Below are 21134 nucleotides of genomic sequence, written 5' to 3'. Positions count from 1 at the left end.
TTATACGGTTTGTATTTATTCTACTCAACACACTAGAACTCAACACACTACGAAGACATACTACGAAGATACAATAGTTACGCATGCGTGTCACTACGCTATTAATAGAGTCACTCCACATCTCCCCTTACAGGTCGAGTTTCATCGGCCTCTTTATTTGACAACCAGTCTGGCTTCTCGTTTGTGGCCTGGTTGGTGTTGCTTGACCAGTTTCCGTATTCTGGGGAGTTTCGATTTCAAGTGAAGTGCCAAACTTTGGGATGGCTTTCAAATGTCCTCTATTCTCCTCACCTCCCCTTTGTCTGTTTTGATGACATAGGATCGTGGAGTGTGGCCTGGACCGACGATTGTCCCTTGAGCTGGCTCTTTACCTGACGTTATCCAGACTTCCGTGTCCTTTTGTAATTGGGGCAGGTCTTTAGCTCGATGTCTGGAGTCAAAGTTCTTCTTCTGTTTACTTTTGAAAAAATTATCTGCTTCACGAAAATTCCTCAGATAATCCCAGTGTGGGGTGAGTTGTGCTGTCGACTGTGGCATCGTTGTTCTCAATCGTCTTCCCATGAGCAATTCTGAAGGACTGAGAGTGCACCAAGGCAGTGGCGTGGATCTGTAAGCCAGTAGCCCGAGATGTGGGTCCTCCGCCTTTGTCAGTAGCTGTTTGATGGATTTGACCATCCGCTCCACGAGTCCGTTGCTCTGCGGGTACCTAGGGCTGCTGGTTATCATGACAAATCCATAAGCCTTGGCGAACTCTTTGGTTTCCCGAGCGATATACTGAGGTCCGTTGTCACTCCTGAGAATATTAGGGATGCCGTGACGGGCAAAAACAGATTTCAAGGCTTGAATTACTGCTAAGGCTGTGGTGGACGTCAACTTGATAAGCTCTGGATATCTTGAGAAGTAGTCAATGACAACAAGATAATGAGCTCCATTTAACTCCATCAAGTCCGTTCCCACAACTTGCCAAGGAAAATCTGGTAACTGAGAAGTCATGAGTGGTTCAGTTCCTTGTGGATTCTCTTTTGCACTTGTGGGGCATTGTTGCACCAATTGATATATCTGTTGTGTTATCCCCGGCCACCAGACGGAGGTGTGTGCTCTCTGTCTGCAACGAACTATGCCCTGATGACCCTCATGAATTTTGGTCAGGACATCTTTTCTGAGTTCGTCAGGAATCACTACACGGTTGTTGTATAGTAATAACACAACAGATATATCAATTGGTGCAACAATGCCCCACATGTGCAAAAGAGAATCCACAAGGAACTGAACCACTCATGACTTCTCAGTTACCAGATTTTCCTTGGCAAGTTGTGGGAACGGACTTGATGGAGTTAAATGGAGCTCATTATCTTGTTGTCTGAGAGAAATTGGAACATTCCGGGGTGTGTACAGCGCATAGGGCTTGGCTCCCTCTCTAAGCTTGATTTTGTATGGATCACCAAGATTACCCAGTCCCTGAAAAACTTTGGGAAATCGGTCTGGTATGGTGGTTCCTACACTGGTCGCTTGGATCCTGTGGACAAGTTGTAACGATGTGATAGCCGGTAACCCTAGTAAATTGGTTTTCAATCCCTGGACAACGAAGATAGTCTCCTCTGATGTCTTGTTATTCACTGATAGTGTACTTGTGAATTGTCCCAATGTCCGAAGAGCTGTAGATGTTGGTCCATACAAGGCTTTGGACGGTTTCTGCAACTTTGGCATTTCTAACACTCTATGTGCCTCTTCTGTGATCACTGTCACCTCGGCCCCTGTATCTAACTTGAATGTTAGCTCTTTGCCTCCTACTGAAATTTTGGAAGACCATGTGATCCTTTTGGATACGTTCACTGGAAATACATAGGCCCCGTCTCGACTCTCACTGTCCACATTTTCGATTGTCTTCGAGAAACATTGAGCTCCAAAGTGACCCTTTCGGTTACACTTTGAACACCTGGCTTGTCTTGCTGGACAGTAGGCTTCTTTAGCATGATATCTTCCGCAGCGCTTACATTGGTGTCGCGCGGGTGGGGTTGCCGACTTTGACCGTCCGCCGCCAAACTGGTGTCTGCTTGCTTGCGATTTGCCACCTGTGGTGCCGCTTTTACCGCCTGCTGTGCCGCTTTTAGCGCCGTTTCGCACTTGCTCTATGACAATTGGATGGTCCTTGCTGCCGTCACCTTGCAGATGTTTATGCTGTTCTTTCACGGCTTCTCTCTGTCTTGTAGATCGTTTGACCTTCTCCAACGTAAGCTCAGCATCACACTGTAGACGTTCTGATAGCGCCTGGTCTCTTATTCCGACGACAATTCTGTCCCTCAGCATTTCCTGTTGCAAACCTCCGTATTCGCATGTCTCGACCAGTTCGTACAAAGCGGTGATATACTGCTCGATAGACTCTCCCTCTAACTGATTTCGTCGATTGAAGCGCGCTCTCTCGTAGATCACGTTGCGACGTATGTGGAAAAATTCTTCGAATTTAGCAATCACCTCATCGTACTTCTTTTTGTTGTCTTCCGTGATGTTGGTGGAAGTTAGGACTTCCTCTGCGTCCTCTCCCATGCAGTAGAGTAACGTGGACACTTGACGTACTTCGTCCGCGTCTGCCAGGCCTGAAGCGATTCGAAACTGTGTGAATCTTCTCTTCCACCTCGGCCAGTCGTCTGGCTGCCGAAAGTTGAAAGGACCTGGTGGTTCGAGTCGTATGAGTCCCACTCCTGTCGCCATATGGTGTTATACGGTTTGTATTTATTCTACTCAACACACTAGAACTCAACACACTACGAAGACATACTACGAAGATACAATAGTTACGCATGCGTGTCACTACGCTATTAATAGAGTCACTCCACAGTAATCCCACCCCTTGCATTGTTTAAAGCACATTAATCATACGATAACCTATACTTGTATACAGCAATGCCAGTTGGATTTCAAAATTGCAATGGAAGACAATGAGAGGTCTGTCCTTGGACCAAAAAGTACACCAGTATGTCATTTTGCTGTGCCACTAATTCAAGCTTCGAAATTGTCAAAGTAAGACAGCATAAGGCTTCAGTTGTCCCAGTCATTATAACTTTAAGTTAGATACAGTTATAACTTCATTCAGTTTCATGTCTACATAAATATAATCAATTAATTGAGTATACACTGACACAATTAGACATACTGTCTCCATTGCCTCATGATCAACTCCAAATCCAGATGGGAGCACAGCCGACACAACAACCATGCCAGAGTTCTTATTCTTTATATATCTAAATACACACTCAGAGCATCAGTAAGAATAGATAATATCATGAAACGCATACGTAATTACTTTGAACAAAGTGTTATATCAATACTGCCACTAGTATTCTTCTCCAACACATCAACTACCAGCTGGTAAGACGGTTCTGAGCTACCACGTGCAGGAACGCTGTACGCCACAGTAGCCTAACGTTCAAATAATGCTAATTGATAACAACATGCTACACACCAATCGCACATGTTTACATAAACATTATATCTTACATCTACCATATCTATGCATGCACATACTATATAGTAGTCTTGTGTAGCCAACTCCTTGCCTTTATGATGTCATGCAAAAGTCAAAAAAGGAGCTATCCATGTGAGACAAGGATGCATATACGATTTGATTTGATTTTGTCAATGAATTATACATTCTTGTGCCTAAAAGCATAGATTGCCTTATGAATTCATTATTGTGTAATTTTTAGCAAACATCAAAATCAAACGCTTTATCTGTCATATGAGTCTTCAACATATATAGACTTGTACCAGATCCTCATGGTTCCATATGACACAACAACGCTACTTCAACCTTCATAAATGAACTCCCTGTATTCAGTATTTAGAACCAACCACCACTATGCACAAAGTCATTTAGGTATCTACCAATGTATTTTAACAACATGCAACCTATAAGACATGCATCAATTCGGTGAACACTCGTGTGAGCATCTGACAGCTCTACACTCTCTTTCCTTCACTTTCTTCATCATATATTTACATATATTTTAGTGATGCAAAACAGAGTATTATACACAACATAACACGTGCTTAACTCATTAGTACCTGCAGAAGAGCAGTTCCAGACCCATTCACATTCAAGTTAAGATTGCCACCAACAGGAACCTAGAGCATGCAACAACAACTAATGATTGACTTCACCTAAATTAGCAACACAAAAGACAACCTCTGCTTGTTGAAGAACTAGTGCATTGTCAGAGTCAACACTAAATAAATGTGAGAAATCTAAATCAACATCTGCAGTAAGCTGAATGTTGAGATATCCAGATCCACTGTGCACAGCAGTAGCAAAATTAGCGAGAGCTTGAAGAGCAACACACGTGTCCTGTATGACACATCAACATACACTTTACACACAAATTGACAATGGAAACTTTACCTGAGTTGAGGACCATCCTCCAAGCGAATTCCTCTGTTTACTCAACCATTTAGCAGCTGGCAGCCCACCAGAAACGTCACCGGTCTGCATGATGGCCAAAAGACCATAGCCAGTCATCTCAATTTCAGCCGACGACGCGTGGTAAGGATAATAAAAGAAATCATCATTGCTACTCTTCCTACTTGAGCCGCCGGTCTCCTTCCAGTACATTACTCCACCTTCATGAAATTAAACACGCGAATACAACCTTCAGTAAAGAGGTAAAAACTACTGCCGAACATTGTCACTCTCTTACCATCTACAGTCGCAATAGACTTCAGCTTGGTGATAGCTTGAGATGTCATTGAGCTTTTAGAAAGTGCAAGAGCATATGCCATAATACAGATAGTATGATGTCTAATCGTTGATGTCAACTTTTCTTGTAGGTAGCTTTGAGCTTTTGTGATAGCGGCATCGACTGCTGGTGCTGCCTACACATCACCAACACCTTCAAACGTTATTATGCTATGTATATTTTTGACAAAGATTATTGTCAAACTGATAAACATACATCGGCGTTGGCTGCATTCTTGGCTTCAATAAGCGAGATGAGCACAAACGCTGTGTTGGCAGTTTCCCCATCGAGATCTCCCTAAGAAAAAACTACTTAATAACTATAACAACTGAATTATACAAAGCACAGCAAGCCTTTGCTGCGTCTGCATCTAAAGATATCGTGTTTTTGTAATTCGATCGTGCTGACTCACTTTCATGTATGTTTGAATGAGTATTCCAACAGTGGGAAAAGCGCCACTCGAGAATTGTTGCTCTGCTATCCATTCTGTCGAGAGCATCACTTGTTGTGAATCAATAGTTACAAACTCACAGGCCAGAGCATACAATTTTACAACAAATGCTGTCAACCTACATCACAAATGTAAAAATCGTGTGATAAAATGGACAGAAACTGTAGCTTGACAAATGTCATCAACTGTGATACATTGCGACCTACATCATTATTTTAGTAACACACACACACACACACACAAACACACACACACACACACACACACACACACACACACACACACACACACAAACAGGCACACACACACACGCACGCACACACACACACACATATGACACACACACACACACATATGACACACACACACACACACACACACACACACACACACACACACAAACAAACAATCACACACACACACACACACACACACACACACACACGACACACACACACACACACACCACACACACACACACACACACACACACACACACACACACACTCACACACACACACACACACACACGCACACACACACACACACAAACAATCACACACACACACACACACACACACACACACACACACACACACACACACACACACACACACACACACAACACACGCACATGCACGCACGCACACACACAACTACTATAACATGTATGCATGAGCCTCTAAGTGTGGTAACATACCAGAGGCTACCACTGCTATTCTTTCCACCAAATGCACTGTACGAGCCATCATCATGTCTGTAGTTTAACTGACGTTGGTATCCTAAAACGAAGCACAAACACTTAGTTAGCGCATTACTGACATGTTTAACCGCTTTGAATTAACTTAGACCTGTTGTCATATATTTGTTCGTTTTTGACTTCAGGTCAAATGTCAACTGTTTTGTTGCATCCAAGTACTGACGAACAAATATGTTTGGTGCCGTACTGGCAGCATTCTGTTCTCCACATCCATATGGCATGCGCACCAACTGCTCTAGATTGTTTAATGTCGAGCCCATCAAATCACCTAATCATTGCAATATGTACCCCATGATCAACAGTTCCACACAAAATATTTACAAAATATATTTATACAAATTTGTTTATTTTACAAAATACTTTTTTTATGAAAATAATATATTTACAAAAACTTTTACAAAATAAATACAAAATATTTCAAGATATCATACCAATAACTGAAACAGTAGCTCGGCCGGAGTCTTTGATGACATCCGACGGTAGACTTAGAGACAACGACTGCTTATAACTTTGATCTATAGTACATGAGATAGCAATATATATAATACATCGTGCATTTCATATGCGAAGTAGTTCATCTATGTTTATCCTACGTACTAGACTGATCCATTTGTATGAAGACATTTTGAGTGTAATCAACTGCTCGGCCTTCAGGCTACATTAGAGCATGAGCATCAATCTTCTTCTTATTTGACAAATAGAATCGACTTACGACAACAAGCAACTGGCGCTCCACGGCATCAGCGGCAACACTAGATCTTGCTTTTACTTTGATAACAATTTGACCCACCGTTCTTGGGGTAACTGCAAACACAACTGTCGTCCCACTGTTAGCAGTGACCGAAATAGTTCTCGAGAGTCTAGACGGTTCGGGAGGGTTGATTAGTTCTGCCTCATTCGTCAAAATATTGTATGACACAGAAAGAAGATCTCTGTTCTCTTCCAGTTCGACAAGCACCTAAAAGCAAAGCACACTGACACTGAAATAACAGCAAATGAGTAGACAAAATCTCTCACATTATTAATATCAACATCCAAATAGTTGAACACAGTCACTTTGAGACCCAGCTGCTCTCCACGTCTGACGGAGTAGGGAAGATTGAGAGACACAAAAAATGGCTGAAATGCCTTTAACTATAAAAAAAAGTATCCCACAAGTCGTATTTGCCATTATTTAAAAAACAAAATGAAAATATTTGTTAGATTTACTTCATGTAAATATATACCCTATTATATATCATTCAGTACCTCAGCTCTTGTCACAGGGACACCCAATCCTGATTTGCTGTTGACTGCAAAACCACTTGCGACCCATGTCGTAATGGTGTCTGGAACTTTGCTCGTAAACGTAGTCATTCCATTAGCTCTACCAGCATTACAGCACAAGATAATGTTACACGAGGTCATAATATAACACTTTGATTTTATTTACCCGGTTACTGCATCAGACCACAACCATGTTTCAGGAAAGAAAGTTCTCGTTCTCTCGGGTTCTAAGAGTTCGAATTCACCTGTTGTTGGAGCAGTGACACTATGTTGGCGTTCAGAAGCATGAGGGGCCACGTCATAAGTAGTTGCATATGAATCTAATTGTACATAAGAAAAATATACTTCATTGTATGATGAAACAAAGGATATTAACTGATTACAAGCTGTACGACTACGAGAGAATTTCCAGTTCCGGGACCATCCTCCTCGAAATCGCTTTTTTTCTATTTTGTACAAAGTAGTATCTGTCAATACCACGATGCCTGCTTTCTAGACGTAATACATTGCCATTGTCTAATTAGATCACAAGGATCAAAACCGTAAAATGAATAAACGTACATCAAATATGCTATATGCGTCTTGACCACCCGATGACCACGGCCACCATATAGAATGTTTTTTTTGAAGAAACCCCCGCATAGGACTGTTATTCCAATCTGGAGTTGAACTGTCATATGATTGAAGCTCATTGACAACCTACACACACATAACAGTTACCAAACAACAACTAGCATGCACAGCAATCACTTCTCTAATATTCTCGAATGTTTTGCATCCATCTTACGTGTGCTTGTGTGATATCCTTGGTGTCTGCTAGTAATCCGACACTATAGTCAACTGCAGCAACAGCCACGAATGAATCAGGTGCCGCTTTGACAGTAACTGTCACATTGTCACCAGGCTTTTTCTCAGTTACATCAAATGAAACATTCACCTGAATAGCGAATTCCAACTTAGAACAATTCAACGCTTGAATGTCTCTCTGCTACACGACAAACCGAATTCTCAAAGCCTATGGCGACAGAAACCGAAAGACTGTCTGCAACCACTTCACCACCGGTCGTGATCACGTAAGCCACAATCTGAGCCGACGGAGCCATGGCATGGGTAACACAGACTTCAAGACTAGTGTTAGTAGCAGAGCTGTTCAACTGCCTAAAGCCGTGCACAATCAAACTGCCACGAGCCATTACCTACATAACAAACATACACTCAATCAAACACTGTAAAACAAAACCTTACAATAATTCTGTTGTTCTATGCCCAAAGTCAAATTGATAGTTGCTCATGTAAGTTAGACACAGCTTTGCTAATTGTCAAAGTCTATATATGCGATGTCCACCTCGCAATAGCTAGACTTCAGAATTTTCAGGCTATGTGTGCTCCATGTACCAAATGATTCCAGATATCAAATATATTATCAATATATGCAACGACACAATGCAAATCACTCTAAGTTTCCAACAGAACAAAGTTCTCTAACAAAATCTGTCCAGGATAAGCCTGGCATTATACTGCTATAATGTTACTGATACTTGCTCATGTAAATTATATAAGAGCTATGCTATAATTTGTGTTATGAACAGGAGCTGAGCAAGATGCTAAAATTTCCTGTGTTTCTAAACAAGCTACGCACTTAGCCCAAATCAAGACTTAATTTCTACTACAAGTAGTGGAATATAGAAGAGCAACCACATTTCAAGACTTCGTCGTGTTTCATATCTTTCTCTTCAACTCCAGCCTCTCCAGCTGATTCAGGATATGAGATGGCATGTATATGTGACTAGGCTGTAATGAGTTCCTCACTGAAAAATGAAAAGGTAGGGTTTCCTCCCAAAATCAGAGTGGCACAAGTCACCGGGATGTTTAAAGTTATCTGCTCTACAACAAAGTTCAATTCTTAGGCCATTGTTGTCAGAATGGAGATAATAAAAAAGTACATTGCGTAAAGCATATACTATGTCTTGGAATACCAAGATAAGCGTGGGAACCACGGGTGTCACTGGGACCATGGCCACCCAATCAGCAGCCTATGGTCACTATATATATATATATATATATACATATATAATATGTATATATATATATATATATATACTAAATTCATGCCCCGTCCTTTGTCCGGGCAAGATACTAACGAAAGACGCAGGGTGGACATGTCACGTGCAATCTTTGTTGCGAGGTTCCGGATGTGCTGAATGAATTCGAATCTTGTCTTTGCGCTTCTTTTATAGAAATCGACACACTCCCCGTGTAGCGCTAGTTACAAAATGTCTAGGTTGAATTTGATGCAAATGCAATCAGAATTTGGAGAGACAAAAGAGTAAGTTCCGTCAGCAATAAACATTTGATTGCTCACATCATTGCGAAGGACGACAAAACGTACCGTCTGCAAAGGACTGGTGTAGGCGTGTGTTCGAATAAACTAGAATGTGAAGCGTTTGCGTCATCAAGAGATTTTTGCAAGGGTCGATCCTTCGAGAGGAGACCCGATGCATACACACACACACACACACACACACACACACACACACACACACACACACACACACACACACACACACACACACACACACACACACACACACACACACACACACACACACACACACACAGGTCATCATGAAAACGAGCTACAAGTGGAAAAAACAAGGAGATCCAATACACAACAATGTAAACTACACGTGCACGCAGACGTCTTCAGTGCACGAGCCCACACTTGCTGTGCATAATTTGGGGTTTGGCACCCCAACCTGGATGACATTCCTATGCCACTGAACAGTTCTCCATATCCTCAGATATCAAAACTTTTCTCTTGTGGAAAGTGTTGGATGTGCAAGGTGATCATTGTTGGGTTTTGGCAATGGCAACGTGGGAACTAGGCGCCACGACACTCTAACTGAAGTGATTTTTCACACTTTGTTAAGTTAAACGACAATGCAAACTGTCGAATGAAAAAAATGCAATGAATATTCAACCAAGTAGGCTGGGATAGTCTCGCGTAGCCAGACCCTTCCCACCTACATCCTGCCAGACAAGAAGGGTCTGGCTACGCGAGACTAAGACTGGAGACCTTTACCATCCGGATTTTGAGCAAGGACGCCCCACTTATTTTGACATTACTGTAAAAACTCCTTCCAACCTTATTTAGTCGTAAGAGCTTCAAATCAGCCAGGCCCTGAAGCAGAAAAGGAGGCAAAAGACAATTTACACCAAGCATCTGTAACAGCAGAAGGAGGAATATTCCACCCCATTGTGGAAAACTTTCGGTCTTTGGTAGTCCCACAGCCTTAACTTTTTGAAATCAATTGCACGGAGATCAGGATTGCATAATCACCTGGCCATTAGCCAAGCCACGTCATATCTCCATCAACAGTTGTCCATCTAACTTTGGCTTTATAATTCTAAGATGGCTTTAGAGAGAGTAGCATTGGATAGTAGTGACAATATTATGTTTGGGTTTTGTTGAGATAGTTGTGTTGGGGCTGGTGTTGGGAAAAGAATAGTAGAATGTATTAACATTTAATAGATCACAAACCTGGTAGTAGAGTTTTGAAAATTCAAAATTCGATTTGACTCCATAATTCAAAGACGTGCCAATCTAAACAGCATGTTCCGTGTTAATCTCATAAAATCACGAAACAATAGTAACTATACTTGAGTACTCGAGGTACTCGTTGACAGTTGGATAAAGCTATTGCTAGGAGATTTGCTTATGCTAGGATGACTGTTTGCGGTCACTATATTTCCTGTTCTTGGATCCTCACACTTAGCCTGGCAAAACCAGCACAACTCAACAAATGATGAATTACCTCAATATTTTGAAACACATACATTCAGCGACAGCCACGTGGCACCTGTTGGTACATCGTATATCAACACAGCAATCCCTCCTACAACTTGAACAACAAATGGAGTCGACTCAATATGGGCACTAGCAGTAACGGTGACATTAATTCCCTCTACAGGTTTATTATCCTGTGTTGTAACAAGTACCTGCAAACAGACAATTACACATGTGCAATCAGTAGAAATAAAAACAATTTACCCTGGCAACAAATGACAAGCCTGGCTTAAATGTTTTAGGAGTTGATTCATGAAACTCCAACTTGATGGAATGACTGTACAAAGAAGTCAAACCTTGACCACTCAAAGTTGTTCCTGCATACATATAATCAACATAAAATTATTATTGTTACCGTCGTCATCACCCTCCAGGTAGGTTTTGACCCTCAACGGGTGCCCAGCAACCCTGCAGGTAAGTCCCAGAGAGGTACACGTTTCCGTGTAATCCCTGTTATCCTAGTAACTAGCTTATCGATCATTGATTGCATACGCTTCGAGGATTTCGCCAGCTCTGACAGCACACCCATTAGATATCAATGAATACCAGGAAAGCACGGATTCTCATTGCCAATGATCCCCAAGTCAGATGACAGAAACTCCCCATCGACGGAAACAAGTCTACTCTCACAGACATAGCCAAATAGACAGTGAGTAAGAAACAACAGACTTGTTTCCCTATATTGCTGTCGCCACCCGGGGTTGAACCCAGGCCATGTGTCGTTATGCCCCGCCATGATGGGCAAGTGGGGTCTTTACCCCATCTGGACACCCATCAACACGGCAGGTAAGCCCAGCAGGGTACATGTTTCTGTATTGGTCTATACGGTGACCAAAAACTAGACAATTCGATATAGATTGTAGGTATTACGATGACCACAGACATCAAGACAGTATGCCTATTGGATATCAATGACCACCAGGAAAGATTTTAAAAAATTGAACGTCATCGTCAATGAACCGTTCGCCAGACCACAGAAACTCCCCAACGACTGAAACAAGTCATAGTCTCATGGGCAAAGCTAGAGAAACATGAGAAAGAAAGATAGACAACTTTCATAATTTATTGTCGTCACTGGGGTTTGAACCTCCAAACCATATAGAGTGGTAGGAATTGTCACCACCCACTAAGCCAAGACGGTGACTACTATTGTTACAACGGTTGTCCGTAGTCATCATTAAATGAACTGTCAAAATGTGTCTCCACTTTAATTGCAATCACCTGTCAATTCCTCTGTCACAGATGCATTGATAGCCAACTGTCCTTGACTTGGTAGATTACTTTTCACCATGTAATGATCTTCCCGCAGACTTCGAATCTTGCTACTGTCAAGCATAAAAGCTTTCGTTCCATCAATCTAAATATACAGCAACATATTAGGACTAATTTAACTCTATATATTTTATTAATTGTCATACTTTAATGTTTGACATTCGCAATATTTTAGGTCTACACACTCAATTCTGCTGGCAACAAATTTCCACACAACAGTAAAATGTTTGTAACATAACTTACGGTTTGCCATAATAAGAATAATATCGTGTTATTAGGTAAAATGTCAGCTCTAATGTCCCTTTCACTGGTTGACCATACGTGTATCTGAGGGCAAAAGTAAACAATTCATCTCTCGTGTCGTACATGTCCCAGTCAATATACGTACTTGGCAGTTACTGTTCCCTCTACACTTGTATCACTAGAAACGAGAAACGATGGTGGTTTGACAGTCACCTCAAACTTGGGCAAAACTGCACAAACAGTTTGATAATTAACATATATTACCAGTATTAGTATTAACTGCTGTAGCATAGCCAGCTGTATACCGTATTTGTCAACTCGAAATGTTTGTTTGCCCTCTAAACACTAAGTAGAAATCATGTCACTACAGTCACGTTGCAATGTACAACCTAAGGCTATAGTTATAGATTACTTCTCCACTGACTGATATTGCCCACATTCCAAGTGGTGGCTCAATTGACAATGGCAAGTCTCTAGAAGCAACACCTGCAAAACACAGTGTCAACCATCGTGCAGACTAACTGTGCAATTGGTATCAGCTATAGTGTATACCGCTGTCTAGGCGGACATCTTTCCACTTAGCAATGAGGTTGTCATTAGGATCCTACTCAATGTACGTGTAAGATTTATATTGTCTGAAATATTAAAAGCAAATAGCACAGACTCACTGTAATAGACACTTCGACTGTTCCAGAGTATGGCAACAGAGTCGGCTTGTAAGCAATAAATCGCATCAGCACTGCATCAATCCATACAATTTTAGAGATATGACAAAAATGTGTTAGAATTAACTCAACAAGTCTATACCTGTTTGTCCAGGTTTATACATGCCTTTGTCTGTCTGTATGAACACAGACACGCATTTCTGGTCAACAATAAGGGTAGTTGCATCCATAAATGTCAATCCATGTGCACCAATACCAATCACATGTAGTGAGTATGGTCCATCCTCAAGAGGAAGTTGATTAGGCATCTGTCAATTGCAAAATCTATATTATTTTATATACTGAGTCCATAGAAAGAAAGAAAGAAAGACAGAAAATACTATCTGCTCTGTCATCGATCTCTATGATCAGCAACACTAATAAATTGATTAAATAGCAATCAGTACTGAGTAGGTTTGAACATAGCTTTGCAAACATATATATGGCACAAGTGGCCACCTCAAACTGATAGAGAGCCATGTACTAATGTGTAATCTTGTGCCCGACTCAAACCGAAAGTGTCTTGTAACTCCGCCCATTTAAATGTAACATATAAGTATTCATGCACTGGGCGCGCTGGATTGGAAGAGGCTCCGTGTGCATGCCCCTCTTCCAACTTCTACAGTTCTGCCGCTATAGTCGAAAGAGCCAACTCTACCGACTCTGCTTGTTGGAAGAGCGGCGTGTCTTCCAGACTCTGACGGAAGAGCCCAATCGAACGCGCCCCTAGTCTCAGCTTTCCACGCGTAGTAGATACAGACGGCGACTTTCTAGGCACTATAGTCTACTAGATTTGTTGTCAGGCAATCTAGCAATCAACCTCTAGACATTCAGACGAACCTGCAACTCAATGAAGCCGGACGCACCTATACGAATAAAAAAACCTCTGACATACGGTCGGAAATAAACACAAGCGGCTGGCTTAGAGATACCTGGTGAGATGGTCTTGCTTGCTGTCGCTTGACTACGTGTTCTGTTAGCGTTGGCAATCACGTCAGTCTGCACCCGCACGTCGGAGCTAGCCTGGAGTATTGTAGCACTGATACGAACGGTAAGACCGGGACGTATAGTCTTCGGAGAGATGACAATGTACGAACTGCAAAACATGCATGTAGAGGAAACACTGCGCGCAGGTCGCAACTTGGTCGACTTACTTGCCGGCGACGGCAGGACGACCAGCGAACGTCAAACAGAGAATAGGTAGCAGCTGGACATTCATTGCAACGTACTCAATCAACTGCGATTGACGTATTTCAAGAAAAACGCAAGTTTATCACGTCAAGCACACCTACCAGTGTATAACGTGCGCTATATATAACCTGTGGTTATGGCTGCTCTTCACGAAATAGATATAGTTTTCTATCTTTGGTTACAGTACGTTCATGTATGCCATAAACACAGGATAGAGAAGGAACATAGATCTACTGCTGCCTGCCGACATAAAAAGGAGGATGGGGTAGGCGTGGTGCACGTGCACCCGCGCCAATTCTCATTATACGTGTCGTTTGAACATTTAAGGAACACAATTTCCTTACGTAGCAGTATCTTAAAGGCTTGCTACGTAATCTAGAGTATCTAGAGCAAAAACGGTTGCAATTTGCACAGTCAAATGTCGCGTAATCCCCTATTTTCCATAGTCTCGCGTGGCCAGACATTCGGCGTAGGCCGGCTGATTCCGCAATATCCATACAGCGTCGTCTAGGCTACAAATTATTCCATTGATTAAAAAGTAAGCATTTTAGTTGTCAATTGCTAAATTTCACAATGTTGTAAAAAACACATGAAAATATATGCTAAAGAACAGAAAGTAGCAATGGCTATACGGTATCTGATGTCATGACATACCTTATCCATTTCATGTGATACCATAATGTGCAATAGTCTAGGGTTGTTTTTGGGAGGCTTCTTGGGGCGCCTGCACAGTAGAGGAGACTAGTTAGTTTTGGCGGACTTTGTTGAGTTAGACAACGTAGAGTGCAAATACACGAGTCTCGATACTACATATTGACGACGAGGCAAAGAACGAAACATGACATCAATGATCGGGAAAGTGGGGTCCTTTGATTAAGATGAATGGGAACACTACGTCGAGCGACTAGGGTTTTACTTCACGGCGAACAAGGTGACTGACAAAGACCAACGGAAGGCAGTGTTGTTGAGCGTATGTGGTGCTCAAACGTACAAACTCATCCGCAACCTTCTCGCGCCGCAGACACCGGATGCAGTCGAATATGACGACATCGTCAAGAGAGTCCAAGATCACGTGAGACCAAACCCTTCTGGTATTCTACAACGCTTTAGATTTAACAGTTTGAACAGGAAAGAAGGTGAGTCTGTGGCGGATTTCGCGACGGAATTGCGTCGATTATCGACAGACTGCTTTTGGGGATACTCTCTCAGACATGCTAAGAGACAGACTGGTGTGCGAGATAAATGAAGAGAAGATTCAGCGGAGACTCTTGCAAGAAGTCAACTTGACATTTGAGGACGCCCTACGGATTGCCCGAGCGATGGAAACAGCTGCGAAAAATTAGCTAGAAATGCAACAAAGTGGTCTTACATCAACAGCAACTCAAGCACCAGTGGCAGTACATCAGACATCAAGTAGGAGGGACCATACACCAGGAAAGAGTAAGTGTTCTAGTTGTTTGGGTTGGCATATCTTCCTAAGCCATGCCGTTTCCAGACAGCAGAGTGTAGGAAGTGCAAGAAGCGGGCCATATTGCGCGAGCGTGCCGAAGTCAGTCAAATCAACAAGGAGAATCAATGGCAGCCCACCAAATAAGCCAAGAAGAGGATTTCCAGGAATCAGAAGTAGTGATTAATCAGCAGAAGGTGGAGATGGAGATAGACACTGAGGAAGCGGTAACTCTGGTGAATGAAGCTACTTTTAAGGCATTATGGTCTAAACGGAAGGCCCCCGGTTTGCGTAGGTCACAAGTACAATTACGGACATATTCAGGGGAATCACTAACTTTGGTTGGTGAAACAGATGTGAAAGTGAGATATGGACAGCAAGTGGCTTCCCTGCCATTGATCATTGTCAAAGGCAAGGGTCCAAATTTGTTTGGTAGAAACTGGATGCAGAACCTAAAACTGAAATGGGAAGAAATATTCCATCTCCATATCACTGCTAGAACATCACACGATGAAGGAAGGGTTCAACATAAGGAGCTCATCACCAAATACCAGGAAGTATTCAAGGAAAGATGGGACTACTGGAGGGAGCAACAGTATCGATAGCAGTGAGAGCAGATACCGCACCTCGGTTTTTCAAGCCTAGACCTGTACCATATGCTTACAAAGAGCTAGTCGAACAGGAGTTGAGACGGTTGGAACGAGACGAAATTATAGAAGCCGTTTGATTCTCTGATTGGGCTGCTCCAGTAGTACCGGTTCTAAAAATGGACGGTTCAATCAGGATATGTGGTGACTTTAGGTTGACGATTAACCAGGCTGCTCCTTGTGAAAAATATCCATTGCCAAAGATCAATGATATATTTGCCTCTTTAGCTGGAGGTCAGTTGTTCACCAAGTTAGATCTGAGCCAAGCTTATCAGCAGGTGGCGCTGGATGAGACGTCGCAGAAGTACGTAGTCATAAATACTCACTTGGAGCTGTTCAAGTACAAACGCCTACCTTTTGGGGTGGCCTCGGGTCCGCCATTTTTCAAAAGGTAGTGGACACTCTCCTTCAGGATATCCCCATGACATTTTTCTATTTAGACGATAGTTTAGTGACAGGACGTTGTCTGGAGGAACACTTGCAGAACCTGGAAGTGGTACTACAACGTCTAGCCAACTCGGGATTGCGACTAAGGCTGGCTAAATGCGCGTTTTTGCAGAAAGAAATCAGTTACTTAGGTCATACTATCAACAGTCAGAGGCTAGCACCAGACAAGAAGAAAGTGATGACTATTCAAGCTGCACCTGAACCCAAAAATGTTACGGAATTACGATCCTTCTTGGGTACGATTAATTACTATGGCCGGTTTTTACCGAAGCTGGCTTCAAGGCTGGCTCCACTGTATCAGCTTTTGAGCCAGAACGTACGTTGGCAGTGAAAAGATGAGCATAAGAAAGCGTTCAGACGAGCGAAGGAGGCTCTCCAGTCTAGTCAAGTGATGATACATTTTGACCCAAGGAAGGAAGTCATCGTAGCCTGTGATGCCTCATCGTAGCCTGTGATGCCTCACCGTACGGGGTAGGAGCCGTGCTTTCACGCAGGCTAAGCGACGGTACCGAGCGACAATCGCTTTCGCATCTAGGAGCTTGGCTGAGGCAGAAAGTAGATATGCGCAGATAGACCGCGAAGCACTCGCATCGTTGTTCAGTGTGAAGAAGTTCCACCAATACTTGAGTGGAAGAGCATTTACAATCCTTACCGATCACAAGCCGTTGGTCTGGTGGTTAGGAGAGAATAAGGGCGTGCCGTTGATGGCATCAGGTCGCATGAAGCGTTGGGCAATAATGTTGTCTGACTATTAGTATAAACTACATTATCGACAAGGGACTACAAATGCCAACGCCGATGCACTCAGTCGGTTACCTTTGTCTGTTAACCAGAAGTGACAGAGGATCCTAGTCAATCGGTGCTATCACTGCACATCTTGGAAATGACCCCTGCCAGACCAATAACAACTGTACAACTTCGGCAATTTACAGACAGAGATGAACAACTGGCAACTGTCAGGCATTATGTGTTGAGAGGATGGCCGAGAGAAGTAGACTCCGAGCTTCGACATTACTGGAATCGCCGGCACGAGCTAAGTGTCTTGGGCGGTTGTGTATTGTGGGGGTCGCGAGTCATTATACCTCAGAAGGCGTGGCCGAGGGTGTTGGAGAAATTACATGTGGCTCACCCGGGGGTATCTAGAATGAAAAGCCTAGCAAGAAGCTACATTTGGTGGCCGGGATTGGATGCTGATATAGAAAAGATAGCAAAATCTTGCGGGACATGCCAAGAGCATCAGCGATCACCACCAAAAGCGCCTCTTCACTCTTGGGCACAGCCAGAACGTGCGTGGTCGAGATTACATATCGACTTTGATGGGCCATTCTTGGGGCGGTGGTTCGTTATACTGTCAGATGCGTACTCTAAATGGTTGGAAGTAAAACCACTGAGTTCCCCCGCAACTGGACCTACCATTCAGGTGCTACAGTCTATTTTTGCGACCCACGGACTACCTGAAATCATTGATAATGGCTTGGCCTTTACGAGTCAGGAATTTGGAGACTTCATGAAGAGCAAAGGAATTGTGCATATTACAACTGCACCCTACTACCCGTCCTCTACTGGGCTGGCTGAGAGGGCGGTTCAAACATTCAAGGAAGCCATGAAGCGAATGTAAAACGAACAGGGAACACTGGAAACGAAGCTGGATGAATTCCTTTTTTGGTACAGAATCACCCCACAAGCGACAACAGGGGAGGCGCCAGCTGTGATTCTGATGGGACGGAGACCAAGAAGCTGCCGCCTGGACTTACTACATCCGGATCTGGCAAGAAAGACAAGGGAAGCACAAGAGCAACAAAGGAAGGATCATGACAAATCTTGCAGTTACCGGAATCTGGAGACGGGGCAAACAGTGTTTGTGCGTAACTTTGGCAGGGGCCAGGATTGGTTAGCAGGCGTGGTTGAGAGTCAGATGGGACCCTTATCTTTCAGAGTGAGGTTAGAGGACGGACGGGTAGTCAAGCGACACATGGATCATGTTCGACAAAGAACGACCGAGACTAAAAGTCCAGAGGGACAAGCAATGATGAAGGACAGTCCCAACATTGGGGTAGACCAACAGCAAGGAGAAGAGATCACAAGATTGTCAACAGCAACGAACGCTCCGGATGTCACCGAACATCAGCAAACAGAACAAGCAGAGACCGAGGCTGATCAGCAATTGGAAATGAGAGCTGCCGACGTTCCGCCTGTCCTCGGCGTTTCGCACGGATTTCGAGACCTCCAGAAAGACTGGATCTGTGGGGTAGTAATGTGGGAACTTAGAAAATTTAGAGGGAAGGGGTGGAACAGTTTAGAGTTGTTTTGGGGGAGGTGTCTTGGTGCGCCTGCGCAGTAGAGGAGACTAGTTGGTTTTGGCGGACTTTGTTGAGTTAGACAGTGTAGAGTGCAAATACATGAGTCTCGATACTACATAATGTAATGATTTGGTCTTCAAATATTTTGTATCTAGTTTGTGTCTTGCTTGTCTACACTGCAACTTACTTTGTATATTGTCACCATAGTCCCTTGCAAATCACGACGTTCATTTTCTCTTTTTTCAACCAGCAATACAAAAGGTCAGATGTAACAAATTCTGTAAGCAAGTTTGCTGGTTAAAACACACTGACACAGTAATAGTGTATTGCACAGTCTGCTCATGCATGCCACACTTTTTGCCCCCCTCTCCGCTCCTCGCGCGCACGTTAAGAGGGGCTGTGCAAGAGACTAGGCTGACAAGCAATCTTGTTTAAACCACTCAAATTGCCTAATTTAAACACAATTTAATTCACCGTAGGAACGTAACATAGTGCCTTGTATTGCAAGGTCTATGCTTTTTCTACTATACCAAGTATTCAACTATTTCTTTTCAGCAGCAACAAGATAGAAAACAGCTAAATGCAATAAGTATACTCTAGATAGAACAGTCTAGAATTAGTTAAAGTAAACTTCATCAGTTCTCCGCACATAGTAAAATGGCTGCATTTATTGGCTGCTGGACAATGCTGCTGCTCTGCGTGTGCTTCTTTGGTGAATACGCATCTTCTAGTGTAACTGCGTCAGCTGAAATGGAGCCAACAATTCGTTATTCCGAACAGGTTATATCATGTTAGAAAAGTTTAAGAGAGATAGATGACCTTAATCTGGCAGATTGCATTTGTCACTTGTCTCATAATCGTTGAAAGCACTATTCGTTTCTGTTGAGGGTGTTTTTGACTGAAGGGGATGCAAGGGTCTACTTCAAGTTACCAACTAAATTTTTTATTTAATAGGCTAAAAATTTAAATCAGTAATTGTCTTATAAGTGGCTATTGAATTTAAATTGAAGCAAATGTAATTAATTATATATTATCGGTAGATAATATAAATTTGTCAAACAGGTTTGTGATCGATTAGTTACTGTTGCTAAAACTTTATGTTTTGATCACTGAGAGGATGCAGCTGCAGAAACATATACTAAATGTTCTAAACCTGATTTCTACATAATACATACATTGTATTTGAAACTGCATGGCTAAGTGTTTTAAAACCAGTTCTGGAGGTACTCCATCGCTAACACAAAGTTCAACAAGATGTGCCTCTTTTTTTTTGACGTGTGCCAGCAAATAGGTGGATGTAGGGATATTGCAGGTTGTGCTTTCCTATTGCACTGTATAACAAATACAGCCCTTCTTCTGTTTCATTCAATCTGTTCAACTAGAAGTGCATGTCACATTGGCAGTTGCTTGGCAAATGCAATTGTTACTTTCAAGTTTCTTTCTATTATGAGGAGTAACTGTGAACTTCACATTACATTATGAAGATACATTGCCTCTGTACACAATGTGCAATCCTAAACATAATGAAGTGCTATTGTTATTCTTCGACTTCAACTCATCATAATTCCTAGCCTCGAATTTCCAGACCAGAGAGCTCTCTGGTCTGGAAGTTCGAGGCTACATAATTCCTTGTATGGCAACTATATTGTGGTTTATTGGATTTTGAAGAAGACACGATCTGTTTTTAAAAAGCAAATTTGTCACATGTGTCTCTCTCAATGGTGTCATTATGACATTATGTCCCTCTCTCAATGCTTATCAAACAACTCTGCGCACTACTCAATTCCAAGTCTGACTTTTTGTGGAATAGACAGTATGTCAAACTACTT

General features: G+C 42.6%; 5 protein-coding genes across 5 annotated transcripts in view; 3 read left to right on the top strand and 2 right to left on the bottom strand.

The window, feature by feature from the left end:
• The window catches only part of LOC134178935 (CD109 antigen-like), a 15662-nt gene extending 1101 nt beyond the window's left edge, over nt 1–14561 (bottom strand). Inside the window, exons 1-36 of the mRNA XM_062645847.1 lie at nt 14428–14561; nt 14206–14369; nt 14114–14139; nt 13377–13542; nt 13238–13308; nt 13122–13173; nt 12982–13055; nt 12875–12914; nt 12715–12799; nt 12570–12653; nt 12473–12503; nt 12276–12411; nt 11259–11371; nt 11045–11206; nt 10868–10984; nt 10749–10811; nt 8209–8403; nt 7995–8144; nt 7769–7906; nt 7591–7699; nt 7374–7527; nt 7190–7307; nt 6959–7075; nt 6654–6899; nt 6539–6596; nt 6373–6456; nt 6033–6209; nt 5882–5963; nt 5143–5299; nt 4947–5027; nt 4692–4866; nt 4397–4614; nt 4184–4342; nt 4063–4122; nt 3302–3417; nt 3152–3239 (exon numbers count right to left, since the gene is read on the bottom strand). Of these exons, the coding sequence (XP_062501831.1) occupies nt 3152–3239; nt 3302–3417; nt 4063–4122; nt 4184–4342; nt 4397–4614; nt 4692–4866; nt 4947–5027; nt 5143–5299; nt 5882–5963; nt 6033–6209; nt 6373–6456; nt 6539–6596; nt 6654–6899; nt 6959–7075; nt 7190–7307; nt 7374–7527; nt 7591–7699; nt 7769–7906; nt 7995–8144; nt 8209–8403; nt 10749–10811; nt 10868–10984; nt 11045–11206; nt 11259–11371; nt 12276–12411; nt 12473–12503; nt 12570–12653; nt 12715–12799; nt 12875–12914; nt 12982–13055; nt 13122–13173; nt 13238–13308; nt 13377–13542; nt 14114–14139; nt 14206–14369; nt 14428–14492 (4131 nt within the window). The 5' untranslated portion in view covers nt 14493–14561. The remainder of the gene's footprint in view (nt 1–3151; nt 3240–3301; nt 3418–4062; nt 4123–4183; nt 4343–4396; nt 4615–4691; nt 4867–4946; nt 5028–5142; nt 5300–5881; nt 5964–6032; nt 6210–6372; nt 6457–6538; nt 6597–6653; nt 6900–6958; nt 7076–7189; nt 7308–7373; nt 7528–7590; nt 7700–7768; nt 7907–7994; nt 8145–8208; nt 8404–10748; nt 10812–10867; nt 10985–11044; nt 11207–11258; nt 11372–12275; nt 12412–12472; nt 12504–12569; nt 12654–12714; nt 12800–12874; nt 12915–12981; nt 13056–13121; nt 13174–13237; nt 13309–13376; nt 13543–14113; nt 14140–14205; nt 14370–14427) is intronic.
• On the bottom strand, nt 2–1004 carry LOC134179057 (uncharacterized protein K02A2.6-like). The gene has a single exon (XM_062645960.1). It carries the CDS (start codon nt 991–993, stop codon nt 268–270), a length of 726 nt encoding a protein of 241 aa, XP_062501944.1. The 5' UTR covers nt 994–1004; the 3' UTR covers nt 2–267.
• Nucleotides 14562–16677: 2116 nt separating the features above from the next.
• Nucleotides 16678–17760, top strand: LOC134178496 (uncharacterized). The gene is made up of 2 exons (XM_062645371.1): nt 16678–16862; nt 17541–17760. The coding sequence occupies exons 1-2, from the start codon at nt 16678–16680 to the stop codon at nt 17758–17760; spliced, it is 405 nt and encodes a 134-aa protein (XP_062501355.1).
• Nucleotides 17761–17888: 128 nt separating this feature from the next.
• Nucleotides 17889–18623, top strand: LOC134178495 (uncharacterized protein K02A2.6-like). The gene has a single exon (XM_062645370.1). The coding sequence runs from the start codon at nt 17889–17891 to the stop codon at nt 18621–18623; it is 735 nt and encodes a 244-aa protein (XP_062501354.1).
• A 31-nt stretch (nt 18624–18654) lies between these two features.
• On the top strand, nt 18655–19346 carry LOC134178494 (uncharacterized). The gene has a single exon (XM_062645369.1). The coding sequence runs from the start codon at nt 18723–18725 to the stop codon at nt 19344–19346; it is 624 nt and encodes a 207-aa protein (XP_062501353.1). The 5' UTR covers nt 18655–18722.
• Nucleotides 19347–21134: the final 1788 nt, after the last annotated feature.

The sequence above is a fragment of the Corticium candelabrum genome, chromosome 4, assembly GCF_963422355.1.
Source record: "Corticium candelabrum chromosome 4, ooCorCand1.1, whole genome shotgun sequence".
In the NCBI taxonomy this organism is placed as follows: domain Eukaryota; kingdom Metazoa; phylum Porifera; class Homoscleromorpha; order Homosclerophorida; family Plakinidae; genus Corticium; species Corticium candelabrum.
This window is presented reverse-complemented; position numbering and strand designations above follow the sequence as displayed.